We start from the raw sequence: 14918 nt of genomic DNA on the forward strand, positions 1-14918 counted from the left end.
AAATATCATTAGAAGAAAACGTGGTGGAGATGTTGGCCCGTCCTGGACGGCCTATTCGCGATTCAGCGCAGAAATTCGACAATTACTCACGAAATCACCCAGTATACAAAGGAAATGTATCAATTTCACATGAGGAGAAAGAATGGCTAACCTTTAACTAAACCTTTATTGTCCCACCCATGGCCACTTAACCTTCCTAATGCATTAGAAAAAAGTTACATATTATGCATTAAGGGTCGCCCAAGTTTTGAAATTTCTCTCATTCATCCATTTTCAATCCGAATTTCGTTTTCTTTACCTCGTTTGAAAGCTATGGCCAAAAACTAGCACCCAAGGTATGTTGGGGAATATTTGTTGACTGATGGCCACTTCTGCGTCGGTTCCGGAACACCCACTACCAGGTCCCGGGGTACATTTTTATGTTTTGAGATAATTCATTTTGCGGCACATCAAATCACATTGGCTTGACAAAATAAGATTAATGGAAGTGCAATGGGAACATTTTGGACCCAAGCGGCCATTTCCTCATTGGTTCTGGAACATACGGTACCCGGTCTTTGAGGACAATTTTAAATTTTAGGATGATTTATCTTGCGACACGTCAAATTACATCAGCTTGATAACGTAAGACTATTGAAAGTATAATAAAGACATTTTGAAGGCAAATGGCTACATCAGCATTGGTCCCGGAACATCCGGTACCCGGGTTTTGGGGCCATTTTTGTATTTTAGGATAACCCATCTTGCGACACATCAAATCACATTGGCTTGATTAAATAAGACTGATGAAAATAAAATAAGGTCATTTAGAAGCCAAATGGCCATTTTACCCTCGGTTCCGGAACATCGGGTGCACGGTTTATGAGAACATTTTTGGATAGGATAATTCATCATGCGCCACATCAAATCACATTGGCTTGATGAAATAACACTAATGGAAGTACAATGGAAAAATTTTGGAGCCAAAATTACCATTTCATCATCGGTTCTGGACTATCCGGTATCCGGGTTTTGGGGACATTTTTGGATTACAGGGTAATTCATATGCCCCGAGTTACCCCGTTTTACGGTTCATTATAAATACCGGGTACCGGATTATATGCGACTGACGCCCCATTATACTTCCATTGTTGTTATTTTATCAACGCGATGTGATTTGAGGTGCCGCATGGTGAATTATCTCAAAAGCCAAAAATGTCCCCCGAAACTGGTACCGGATGACCCATTACCGATGGTAAAGTGGCCATTTGGCTTCTAAATGACATTGTTTTACTTCCATCAGTCTTATTTTATCAAGCCGATGTGATTTGATATGTCGCATTATGAGTTATCCTAAAATACAAAAATGTCCCCAAAAACCGGGTACCAGATGTTCCAGGACCGATGCTGATGTGGCCATTTGCCTTCAACATGTGTTTATTATACTTTCAATAGTCTTATGTTATCAATGAAATTTGACGTGCCGCAATAGAAATCATCCTAAAATTCAAAAATGGCCTCAAAAACCAGGTACCGGATGTTCCGTAACTGATGGGGAAGTGGCCATTCGGGTCCAAAATGTCCCCATTGTACTTCCACTAGTCTTATTTTATCAAGCCAATGTGATTTGATGTGCCGCAAAATGAGTTATCTCAAAATATAAAAATGTTCCCCGGGACCTGGTAGGGGGTGTTCCGGAACCGACGCAGAAGTGGCCATCAGTCAACAAATATTCCCCAACATACCTTGGGTACTAGTTTTTGGCCATATCTTTCAAACGAGGCACCAATGCACCAATACCAACACGTGAAGGTGGATGGGTGAGCGGTGCCTTCTTACCGCCGTTGGAACAAAAGTCACGGTAACAACAACTGGATGGATAATTGGATATGTGCCATACCACTGTAGATGGTAGAGTCCAGAGGCGACGCTGGAGAGGGTGGAAGGGTCACGCAAAACACTAAATCCTAGTCCTAGGCGGAAGTTGAAATAACAAATTTTCTCCGAGGATACTATATACCTAGGACTAACGGTTTTAGCGTAATGACTTTTGTCCACCTAGATTTGGGTTTCATCCCACGGTGTGACGTGAGCGGCCCACCGTAGTCTTCCAACTTTGATCCAAGCTTTAATCAGCCATGTCAGTTTGTCCATCAAACCGCTCTCATGCATTATCTGCCATAGCTCTTCGCACTCCAATGTATCGTATGCTGCCTTGAAATTCAGTAAAATATGATACATGGGCATATTGTACTCTCGATATTTTGAAAAAACAAATTCTAGATAATTTGACGGAGAGCGAAAATTTTATCCGTAGTGGCACGAGCCCATTTACGTTTTACTATACCTATCCAGTAATTTTGGCCATGATTTTGTTGACCAAACTCATGTTTTAGTCTTTGACCTTGAAATGCGGTCAAGCATTAATATTAATATTTTTTTGAAACGATGGTTTTTAAAATTGATGGAGGGACGGTAGGGGAAAGTAATGAAAATTTTTTGGACATTTCCTTTCCACTCTTTCCCCTCCTTGCCCAAAAAATTTTCATTACTTTCCCCTACCGTCTCTCCATTGAGATGCTATTGTATCAACATACAAAGCTCAAATAAATGCGATATTTTCTAATTTGTGGAGATGAAGAAAAACGTAGAAGAAACTAATGAAACATATAAAAGGCTGTTCGAAATTTCATGTTTGCCGAAATTTAACGAAATTGTACGAAATTTACCTTAGATCGTATGGTAGATCATCTTTAAACTACAGTTAGTGTTATGGCAAATTTCGTCCAGTTTCACGAGATCTCTCACAGCGGTAGAAAACATAGGTGTCAATAGTATTACCAAAGCGAGACAATACGTGAAGGGGAAAGAGCGAAAAGGTGTCTCTATCTATACCTATAAAAAAGGATTTCTGTCTGTCTGTCTGTCCGTATGTTCCTTATAGAATCGAACACTACTGAACCGATCGGCGTGAAAATTTGCATGTAGAGGTTTTTGGGGCCAGGAAAGGTTTTAGTGATGGTTAGAGACCTCTCCCCCCACTAAGAGGGGGGACTCCTATACAAATGAAACACAAATTTCTACATAACTCGAGAACTAATCAAGCAAATGGAACCAAATTTGGCATGTGGATGTTTTGGGTGACAAGAATTTACTCTATGGTAAATTGAGACCCCTCCCCTATTTAGAAGGGGAATTATGACCCATCTACCCTTTAGGAGGGTGGGCTTCCATACAAATGAAATGCAAATTTCCTTTTATCTCGAGAACTAATCAAGCAAATAGAACCAAATTTGGCATGTGGGAGTTTTAGTGGCAGAAATTATTTCTATGATGAATTACGACCCCTTCCCCTTTTAAGAGGGGGGCTCCCATACAAATGAAATACAAATTTCCTTATAACTTGAGTAGTAATCAAGCAAATGGAACCAAATCCGGCATGTGGGGCTTTTAGGGGGCAGAAATTTTTTATACTTATTTTATTTTATTTTATTTTCTTTTCATCTGACCTTTTTGGTCTACATGAAGTGGTGTGGGTGGGGAAAAGCTCACTTGAGGTGATCACAACATGATCTTCCTCAAGTGTGCATAAAAACCTCACCATCTTTTGTTATGCGTTATATGCCAGTACATCAAGTCACATCACACTATAATCCAGTACATTAAACATTACAATACATTACTAACATTGCACAATTATTTACATTCTATAGCATAAGATTGTCATAACCTAAAAACAAACTACAATAAACTACTCTCTAGTAACTTGCGGCGATAAACAGATGAACTCTCGCGGAAGTCGAAGTTTCTATGATGAATTAAGACCCCTCCCCATTTAGGAGGGGGGCTCCCATACAAATGAAATTCAAATTTCAACTTGAGAACTAATCAAGCAAATGGAACCAAATTTGGCATGTGGGAGATTTTGGAGTCTTGAATTTATTTTATGATAGTTAGAGACCTCTCACCCCTATGGTAGGGGGATATGGACTCTCATACAAATAAAACAGAAATTTTTGCAAAACCTAAAAACTAATCCAACTCGAGAAATCCGAGACTCTTCCATAAAACATTAGTCAATAACAAGACCACAAAAACTATCTATAGTAACTCTAGATCATTCAGGACGAGACGGCCGCGAGTGTTGCCGGCGACCCGCCGTCGGAAGCGCCGCCCACTGGGGGGAGGCAACTCCCCGCAGAAATCACTACTGTCTAGTTTTATTTGTTTTCCTAGTCCTCCTGGGTTTCCTGAAACGAGCGACAGTGAGTAAGGAGAGGATCGCGAAATGGTACTTCCCACAAAAACTTTTTCCGTGAAATGGTACATTCCTTTTTGCAAAATGATATTCGGCGAAATGTTGTACAATCATGGCGAATATTACTATCCGCTTTCTGGCATTGCAATGAGGGGACAGGGGAGTTGTTTTCTACTTTAGTATGAGGGAAAATTGCAAATTTGTATATTAAACTTCCCATTCCTGGTAACTAATAAGCGTTAACATTAGCAGCAAATCAGCATATCTGATATTTTATACTGCACGTTGTTGTCTATTAGCTTTTTGACTGCATAGGTGTTGTAAATTGGCATCCAAAATTGTATTCAAATTCTTCGTGTCGGTAATTAGCTTAAATTGGCATTGTCAGCACTATAAGAAGGTTATCGGTAAAGTAGCTGTATATTTTGCCAAAATAGCATTTAAGTAGCATTTAAGGCGACTCAAATGCTTATTGGCCTACATTTGAATAGCATTGGTGATGCTTATTGGTTACCTGGGATGCTTTCATAGTTACGTAACTGCCAAAATGTATCATCTAACTCATCAGAAACTTGCAAAACTCGAGATTGTGACAAAGATCATCCGAGATTCATGATTTATGTACAACACAGGTTAATTTGTGGCAACACGAAGTTTGTCTGGTCAGCTAGTGTCTCATAAATCCCGAAAATCAAAATGCTTTCCCGAGATTTCAATAGAAATTAATAAAGTGAAGTTAACAGAACCACAGTGCGTCATTAGTTTTGTATTATATAACCTGACGAATTTTCTAGATGATGTTAACTTTGGATTTTCTCGAAATTTACTTTTTGTCACTTACACCCCTTTCCTTCTGAACCACTCAAATATGAATGGAATTTTTATATACTGCCGACTGCCCAACGGAAGCTTTTGATGATCTCAATTATCCGACTGAGAACTGTCATCGTCTAGAGCTTTGTTTCTTTAGAGCCATCGTTATACACAAATCGATGCGCCGTCTAAGGTCGACGTCAATCTTTAGCTTACATCATATGAGCAGAGTATCATGGAGTTGTTGTTAGCCATGACTATACCATGATCCATTTCCTCTCTAACCGATTCACCCATTGTTATTCCTTGCAGATTGTTGTACCGCCAGTAGCGCCTAAATCCGCCGATGATGATGAATCGAACGTCGTTGTACGTCGCAAAATTTCCACGGATTCTACTCACCGCAGCAAACTGAGCAGTGACGAAGATGATTCTACCGCTCGTCCCATTGGAGCCTCCATCGGTACCAACAATAACAACAAAAAGGATCCCGGCCCGGTTAAGCGACGTAGTTTGACCGTACTGAACGGAACGCCACGCAACATCAACCGCTCGGATTCGTTCCATTCGACCCGCTCGGACTACATACAGTCGTTGAACAGCGTCAACGGGCTGAAGCTGACCCCACGCAGTACCTCGTACATTTCGTTGATCGGAGCGCAGAAGTTCGAGAATCGGTTCTCGCAGCCGAACCAGCGACGCAAATCGACCAGCGAAATGAGCATCTGCGATTCGCCTTCGCTGCAAAGCTTGGAAGTCATTAAAAATATTCTCAACACGTCGAAAAGCAATTTGGCACCCGAAACGTTGGAGGTTGTACAGGAAAAGGAAATCCTACCGATGTCGGCTATCAAGCGAAACAGTTTTACCGATATCTCTACGCTGGTACAGTATAAGAGTGAGACTGTCCGAGGTTCGGGAGTTGTCCGTCGGGAGAGTATGGTGGAACGGAAAATAGAACAGTTGGAAGGGAAACAGGTGGTTGAAGAAGAGGAGGAATTGAAGCCTGCGGTAAAAGTGTTGCCGGAAAAGATGACTGAAATTGAGAAACCTCTGAGTACAAAAGTTACCGATAATAAAACACACACTCTAAATGAACGAGTTGTGGATGTGTCTAATGAATCCAAAAGTGACGATGAAAAATTACAGAATAAGCAACTTTCTGCGGCTGCTAATAGACCTCAACCACAAACTTCGGTGGTTAATATTACTACCACCAGTACGACCGTTGCTAGCAGCGGCGTTAGTGTGACGGTTAATCCGCAAACCAATGGAGGAGTCAGCGAGCAAAAGTGGCAATACAAGGGCCCTCCGACAATCAACTTTACCACCTGGAGCGAACGACCGAAAATAGATGTTTCCATCAAATCCGATCGGGATTACCGTTTCGGAGGCAGTTCAACCCTTCCGAGGGGTTACAGAAATGTAAATAATACAACCAAAATCAGCGTGAATGCCACCCCAGCGCCATCAACGGAAAAACAAACCGAAGTCGACCGCTCAGTTCCACGCGAACAAGTGCCATTAAAAAGCGGCGATTCTTCTGCTCTGCCGCAAGATCCGAGTCAGACTGAACCGACTGTAACGTATCCCGAAAAGGAGCGCCTTCCGATCGTTCGCGCCGTTGAATACAAGAAAAATATTGTACCACCTCCGGTTGCACAGAAACCACTTGATAAGCCGTACTTCTATGAAACATTTTCCCGAAGCCAATCGACAGTCATTCCCAATGGAACTGCCACTATCAACCGACTCACGCATGGGCACAACAAATTTCAACCAGTCGTACGTGGCTTCAAATCGGTTGATGAAAAAGACCCTCCAACATCGTTGAAGAGCCGTCCGGTCTCGATGATCGAATCGACCAACATTTCCACCGCCATACTGAAAAGCACTCCAGTTCGAGTGGAAAAACCTGCTCAACCAACAGCGACTTTACCCTTCGGACAGAATACGCTTCGCCGAACTGGTCTGAAGGACAGAATTCTGGCTCAAACTGCTCCTGAGCCTGTGAAACAATCACCCACAATTACCACCACCACCACCGCACAGGAAGCTACGCAACCAGCGACGACAGTAAATGTGGTTCCGAGCGCAGCTGTCCCGCCGCCACCACCACCAGCGCCGGTGGCCCCAAAGCTGACAACCCCCGTCGTTCGTGGTGCCATCGTTAAGAAGCAGCTTCCATCACCCGGAGCGGATCCACGCTCGGCTTTGCTGGACGCCATTCGGTGCTTTAACAAAGATAAACTGCGTTGCAAGGATCCTAACGCAGCTGAAGAAACACCTTCACAGTAAGCCCTATCTAACCCGATTTAAGCATCCTACTTGTTTATTATCTTGTTTCGTTTTCTCTTCGCCTTACGGCATTAGTAGCTTAGTTCTTTGTTGTTTCCTTTTACTTTTTTCTCTGTTTTTGGCACTAAGAACCACAATTTCCCCATTTTTAATGGTGCCTTCCTATACTTAATAAAAACATAAACATATTTTAAAAAGCGGTAACTTTCTTCAAAATGGGTAAACTCCACGTAACTTGTTATTTCAATACGGGACCAAAGGTAACAGGTGTTTTGAAAGCCATTCCATGGGATATAAAATGGTGACCTACCGCGAGGGAATCGTAAACGATTCCCTTTAAGAACGATAATCCACGAGCACAACTATGAACTAATAGGCACTGTTGTTGTTGTTGTCATCCAAGCATGCCGATCTGTTTGACAGATCGCAAAGGCAACACTAATTAATAACGATTAAATAAATACACATGCGGATTGCTGCTGCTTACTAGACTAATATCAGCAAACGATAATGAATTCAATCACTCGGGTATTAATCATTAATTATAATTTTTTGTTGATTTTATCCTTACCCCCACCCAGCCGGCAAATGTTTACCCTTTTCCTGATTAAATAACCCCCACCCACAGCGACAGGTTTTACACATAAACACACACACCCACACACTCACGTGAAATGGAACGAAAGAATTGTCATCCATCAGTCATTAATTGCTAGGCGTACTATTGAAGTGTAGTAGTTCTAATAGGTTCTCTTAGATGTACAGCAAGTTATTACACATCTTCTAGAGCATAATAAGAAGCGAGAAGATCGATCTAACGACGATAAACTTCTAACGGGATATCCAGGATATGTACATTTTCGATTATAACATTACTATCTGAAATAAACTGATATTATTACTAATGAGTTCTGGTGGGACTGATTAAACAGATCGATAGAAATCGGATAGAGAAAGCATACTGGCATTATTTAGTCGAAAAATTGAAAAAACAACTGTCATCATTTCACCATTGAGCATCACCACTAAAATTGTATTTGAAGAATTGCAGCAGGTTTCCTACTGAGGCGGCTAACCATCACTGCTCAAATTTGATAAAATACTAGTAAATATCCGTCCTTTCATTCGAGTGACAACCGTTGTCAAGTTAACACTTGTTGTGCGATCGCTCCGTAAAGTATAAAAATTTTGCTATTTAATCCGCGTTCAAGGTCAATGAATTGTGTGCTTGGTGTGCTGTGCCGTTCGTTTCGACACAACACAAGTGAAGTTGCAGTTTTTTGCCTCCCGAATCTTTGTGCTACAGTGCCGTATATCGTATGCTATCGATATAGCACAGCCCGACAAGCGGCATTGTAATTTTCATTGTGTGCTGTATTGTTTACACTCAGCGTCACTTAGTCAGGAAGAGATCAACTCACCTACCAGCCGGCTTGGATTGCGTTTGGTATAGTATTGGATTCCTTATATATTTATAATCTTTTTTTTTTAATTTTTTTTTGGTTTATTTGATAAATTGCTTTTCCGTTAAATTGTTTTTAAAGTACATGAGCGGTAGAGCTTACTGCTCCCGCTAAAATGGAAAACCTTAACGTCGCGATGTTCATCGACGTTGGAACGGATGAGGAGGTCATAGATGAGCTAGATATCTCACCGCCTAGTTCACCCCTTTTGAACTTACCGCTCAGTCCTCCTCCTCCAGTCTCGTCTGGTCCCCCAGCCCCGTCCGGCCTCCCAGCCCCGGACCTACAGATTGCTCAACGGATTAAGGCTTATCCGGATGACTCGAAGGGGCCGTTTATTGTTTTCTTCCGGCCCAAAACGAAACCTTTGAACATCTTACAAATTGGCAAAGACCTGGCAAAACAGTTTTCGGACGTAACCGAGATAACAAAGGTGAGACCGAATAAACTGCGAGTTGCCGTGAAAAACCTGAAGCAAGCAAACGCAATTGCTAGCTGCGAGCTTTTTACGAGAGAGTATCGCGTGTACATCCCTGCCAAGGATGTAGAGATTGACGGTGTAGTTACCGATGGGAACCTCACCGTCGAATACATTTTGGAGCATGGCGTTGGCTGTTTCAAGAACCCCATGCTGCAAAAGGTAAAGGTACTGGACTGCAAGCAATTGCATTCAGCATAGATCGAAAACGGGAAGAAAATATTCTACCCTTCGGAATCCTTTCGGGTAACTTTCGCCGGATCTGCATTGCCAAACTACATCCTTCTGGATAGGGTTCGTCTGCCTGTACGCCTGTTCGTACCGCGGGTCATGAACAGCCAGAACTGCAAGCAGTTGGGTCATACAGCCTCCTACTGTTGCAATAAGGCACGCTGTAGTAAATGTGGCGGCAATCATGTGGAGAACGCTTGTAATAAGGACACTGAGAAGTGTCCTTACTGCGAGGAAATTCCACATGATCTCGCGGCATGTCCCACGTACAAACAGCGCGAGGAAAAAATTAAACGCTCCCTTAGGGAACGTTCCAAGCGCTCTTTTGCAGAAACGCTCAAGAAAGCCGAGCCATTGACCAACGAAAATATCTATTCCTTTTTGCCGACCGATGAGGGTACTTCTGACGAACCCCTCGAAGGATGTTCTTATGCCATGCAAGAAAGCTCTAGGAAGAGGAAAACAATTAACTCTCCTCGACTTACTCGCAAAGGACTTAAGATATCCCCGAGCGGAATGGAAAATACTCGAAGAAAAGCGGTGAAAAAAATCCGAAGCAGGTACCTCCAGGGTTGCAAAATTTGAGATCAAACCAAGAGTACCCACCGCTTTCTGGTGCACCAAAAACCCCTGGCACATCCAACTTACATTCAGAGATCAAATCGGGAAAGGGATTTTTGAAGTTCTCTGACATTGTGGACTGGATATTTGAAACCTTCAACATCTCGGATCCACTCAAAAGTTTTCTACTTGCCTTTTTTCCCACAGTTAAGACATTTTTGAAGCAACTAACAGCACAATGGCCCCTCCTCTCAGCCATCGTATCCTTCGATGACTAATACGTCGAACAATACTGAGAACTCTATCGCTGTGTTACAGTGGAATTGCAGAAGTATCATCCCCAAATTCGACCTTTTCAAACAATTATTAAATATTTCTAACTGTGACGTATTCGCGCTCTGTGAAACTTTTCTCAATTCAAGTAATGATCTTAACTTCCACGATTTTAACGTCATCCGACGAGACCGAGGATCACATGGTGGAGGAGTACTTTTAGGGATCAAGAAGTGCTATTCGTTCTTCCGAATAGACCTCCCCTCGTTCTCGAATATTGAAGTCGTTGCCATTCATGCTAGATTAAAAGGAAAAGACCTTTGTATTGCTTCGATATATATCCCTCCATCGGTACGGATTGAGCAGAAGCAACTTTCTGATATTGCAGAAATGCTTCCCGCACCCTTGCTAATTCTGGGAGATTTAAATTCCCATTGCACTCAATGGGGGTCGTTATACGACGACAACCGATCCTCCCTAATTAATAACCTGATTGACGACTTCGATATGGCACTTCTAAACACTGGGGAAGCGACACGTATACCTAATCCTCCAGCCCGCGCCAGCGTACTGGATCTATCTCTCTGTTCAACATCACTAGCGTTAGATTGCAAGTGGAAGGTAATCAATGATCCCCACGGTAGTGATCATCTGCCAATCCTTATATCAATTACTAATGGCTACCCGCCCGTGCATTCAATCAATGTTACATATGACCTCACACGCAATATCGATTGGAAACGCTACGCGGCCGTAATCTCAGAAAACATCGAATCGCGCGATGAACTTCCTCCGTAGGAAGAATACGACTTTATTACTGGCTTGATCCTCGACGCCACGACTCAAGCTCAGACGAAACCTATACCCGGGAAAACGTTCAACCGACGGTCTTCCACCATTTGGTGGGACAAAGAGTACTCGGAACTGTACGCGCAAAAGTCCTTGGCGTATAAGGACTTTCGAAAACACGGTTCGATAGATCTACTTAGGAAGTACGAGGTACTTGAGAGACAGATGAAGAGTTTGATGAAAGCGAAAAAACGCGGATATTGGCGCCGGTTCGTGAGCGGTTTGTCGAGAGAAACAGCGATGAGCACTCTTTGGAGCACCGCTCGACGCATGCGGAACCGTAACGTTACAAACGAAAGTGCGGAGTACTCTAACCGATGGATTCTCGACTTTGCCAAGAAGGTCTGTCCGGACTCTGTCCCGGCTCAGAGATCTTTTCGCGACGCGTCCCCTTCGATTGCAAATGAACCTCCGTTTACAATGGTAGAATTTTCTATAGCTCTCCTCTCTTGCAACAATACTGCTCCAGGGTTAGACAGAATCAAATTCAACTTGTTGAAGAATCTGCCTGACCCTGCCAAAAGACGCTTGTTGAACCTGTTCAATAAGTTTCTCGAGCTGAATATTGTTCCGCAAGACTGGAGGCAGGTGAAAGTAATCGCCATTCAGAAACCCGGGAAACCAGCCTCCGATCATAGTTCTTATAGGCCGATTGCGATGCTTTCCTGTATCCGAAAGTTAATGGAGAAAATGATCCTCCTTCGCCTAGATAAATGGGTCGAAGAGAATGGCTTACTTTCAAATACCCAATTTGGCTTCCGCAGGGGCAAAGGAACAAACGATTGCTTAGCGTTGCTGTCTTCTGAGATTCAACTCGCCTACGCTCAGAAGGAGCAAATGGCATCCGTCTTTTTGGACATTAAAGGGGCCTTTGACTCTGTCTCCGTAGAAGTTTTGACCGAGAAACTTCACTTGCAGGGTCTCTCACCGGTTATGAATAATTTTTTGCTCAATCTGTTGTCGGAAAAACGCATGAGTTTTACACATGATGATTTGACAACATCTCGAATTAGCTACATGGGTCTTCCCCAGGGCTCATGTCTAAGTTCACTTCTGTATAACTTTTATGTTAACGACATAGATAGTTGTCTCGAAGAGTCATGCACGTTAAAGCAACTTGCAGATGATAGCGTTGTTTCCATTACAGGATCCACGGCTAACGATTTGCAAGGACCCTTGCAAGATACTTTGGACAATTTGTCCGATTAGGCGTTAAAGCTGGGTATCGAATTCTCCCCGGAAAAATCAGAATATGGTTCGATTCCAAATGCACTTGGGCATGCCACTTTAGGTATCTGATTCAAAAATGCCAACAGAGGATAAACTTTCTTCGTACAATTACCGGAACTTGGTGGGGAGCGCACCCAGGAGACCTTACAAGGCTGTACCAAACAACGATATTGTCCGTTCTTGAATATGGATGCTTTTGCTTCCGGTACGGCGCTAATACGCATATTATCAAGCTAGAAAGAATACAGTACCGTTGTTTGCGTATAGCTTTGGGCTGCATGCAATCGACCCATACGATGAGTCTCGAAGTGCTGGCGGGAATTCTACCGTTGAAGAATCGCTTTTTTGAGTTGTCCTATCGCTTACTCATTCGATGTGAGATTATGAACCCACTAGTAATTGGTAATTTAGAAAGGCTGGTCGAACTTCAATTTCAGTCTAGATTTATGACTTTATATTTTGACTACATGGCTCAAGATATCAACCCCTCCCAGTATGCTCCCATAAGTGTCGCATCACTAGATACATCTAAGTCTGCTATATTCTTCGACACCACCATGAAAGAAGAAACTTCCGGTATCCCGGATCAACTGCGATCGCAAGAGATCCCCAAATTTTTTTCAATATATTTAAAAGTGTTAGTTGCGATAAGATGTTTTACACTGACGGATCCTACCTCGACGAGTCCACTGGCTTCGGTGTCTTCAACGAAAATTTTACTGCCGCTTACAAACTCGATGCTCCTGCTTCCGTGTATGTCGCAGAACTTGCTGCAATTCAATACTCCCTTGGGATCATCGAAACTATGCCCACAGACCACTACTTCATCTTCACAGATAGCCTCAGTGCCATTGAGGCTCTGCGATCGATGAAAATGGCAAAGCACTCTCCGTATTTCTTGGGGAAAATACGGGAGCTTTTGAGTGCTTTAACTGATAAAAAAATTTAAGGTTACCTTAGCCTGGGTCCCTTCTCATTGCTCCATACCGAGCAACGAGAAGGCTGATTCTTTAGCTAAGGTGGGTGCGATTGATGGCATTACTTAGACCAGATAGACCAATTGCTTATAACGAATTTTATAGTACCTTGCGTCAGAAGTCGCTCATTAGTTGGCAAACATCTTGGAACATAGACGAGTTGGGACGATGGCTACATTCCATCATTCCTAAGGTAGCGACGAAAGCATGGTTCAAGGGATTGAATTTAAGTAGAGATTTCATTCGCGTGATGTCTAGACTTATGTCCAATCACTACACGTTAAACACGCATCTCTTTCGTATTGGGCTTGCAGAGAGTAACCACTGTGTTTGTGGCGATGGCTTCCACGACATCGAACATGTTGTTTGGTCGTGTGCCGAATTCTGTGATGCTAGGTCTAAGCTAACTGATTCCCTTCGGGCCCGAGGAAGACAACCTAACGTCCCTGTGCGAGACGTTCTGGCGAGCCGAGATCCCGTGTACATGACTCTGATATATACATTCTTGAAACATATCGACGCAAATATTTAAACGCCCCTCTAATTCTCAGACTACCCGCTCCACCTTTTGTTGAGGTCATGTACTGGAGACAGGATCCGAAAGCACGGAGTACAACAATGACTACACACGATACCGTTGCACCAGGATCATCGATAACAGAAAAAAAACGAATAAATTAAGTGCCCTGAACCTATCACTCCTTGTCCATCCAATTTTGATCTTGTCAAACCTACTAACCCCAGTAAATCGGGCGTAGCGATCACACCTGCTAACACAATAGATTATACAGTGTTCAATATGTTACATTACTGTAAGAAAAGTGAATCACGGCTCCTCTAAGCTTCCGCATCCGAGCCTAATCAAATAAACGAATATATATAAAAAAAAATCCGTCCTTTCAACTCGACGAGTTAATCGGATAATTTAGTTGCTACCTCTGTTCTGTAGTTTTCTTGCAGATTAAACCAAATCAGCCCGATGAACCCAATAATCAGAAGCATGGGAAATTCGAACAGATGTTTCATGGTACTTTCGAAAGTGAGGATTCTCAGTAAAATTCCGTTACCGTTTGTTTCCGGTTTAGACTTTCCACGGGAAAATTCACGTACTGATAAGTCGACGACAAACATCCTTAGTAGCTGCAGGAAGTATGCTGGAAAGTAACGATGGTACATACGTATAGGGCGGTAGATACGTCCAGAGCTGCGGTAATACGCACGAGCTGGGCACAGCTTTTATAGCGCTAGGTGAGATGCAGAACCGGAGTCGATCAACCCTCGAATTTGCAGATTAAAAATCAAGAGCTGATTCTTTAATATAATTAACGTGCAGGCGAATTTTACGCGTAACTGGAGCGCGAGTACGACCGCTGCCAAAGACATGACGTCAAAATCATCATCGAGGACTATAATGCTCAGGTTGGTCAGGAGGAGGAATCCGGAGGAAACCGGTTATTGGACGATTCAGCGGACACCCGCAAACGAACAAAAACGGTCTAAGACTTGTC

The 14918-nt window shown here is 42.8% G+C and overlaps 1 protein-coding gene across 1 annotated transcript in view; it reads left to right on the forward strand.

Moving 5' to 3' along the window:
• The window catches only part of LOC128742576 (uncharacterized), a 55270-nt gene extending 47019 nt beyond the window's left edge, over positions 1–8251 (forward strand). The window contains exon 6 of the mRNA XM_053838980.1: positions 5363–8251. Within this exon, the coding sequence (XP_053694955.1) occupies positions 5363–7348 (1986 nt within the window). The 3' untranslated portion in view covers positions 7349–8251. The remainder of the gene's footprint in view (positions 1–5362) is intronic.
• The last annotated feature ends 6667 nt before the right edge of the window (positions 8252–14918 follow it).

This window comes from Sabethes cyaneus, chromosome 3 (assembly GCF_943734655.1).
Source record: "Sabethes cyaneus chromosome 3, idSabCyanKW18_F2, whole genome shotgun sequence".
Lineage (NCBI taxonomy): Eukaryota > Metazoa > Arthropoda > Insecta > Diptera > Culicidae > Sabethes > Sabethes cyaneus.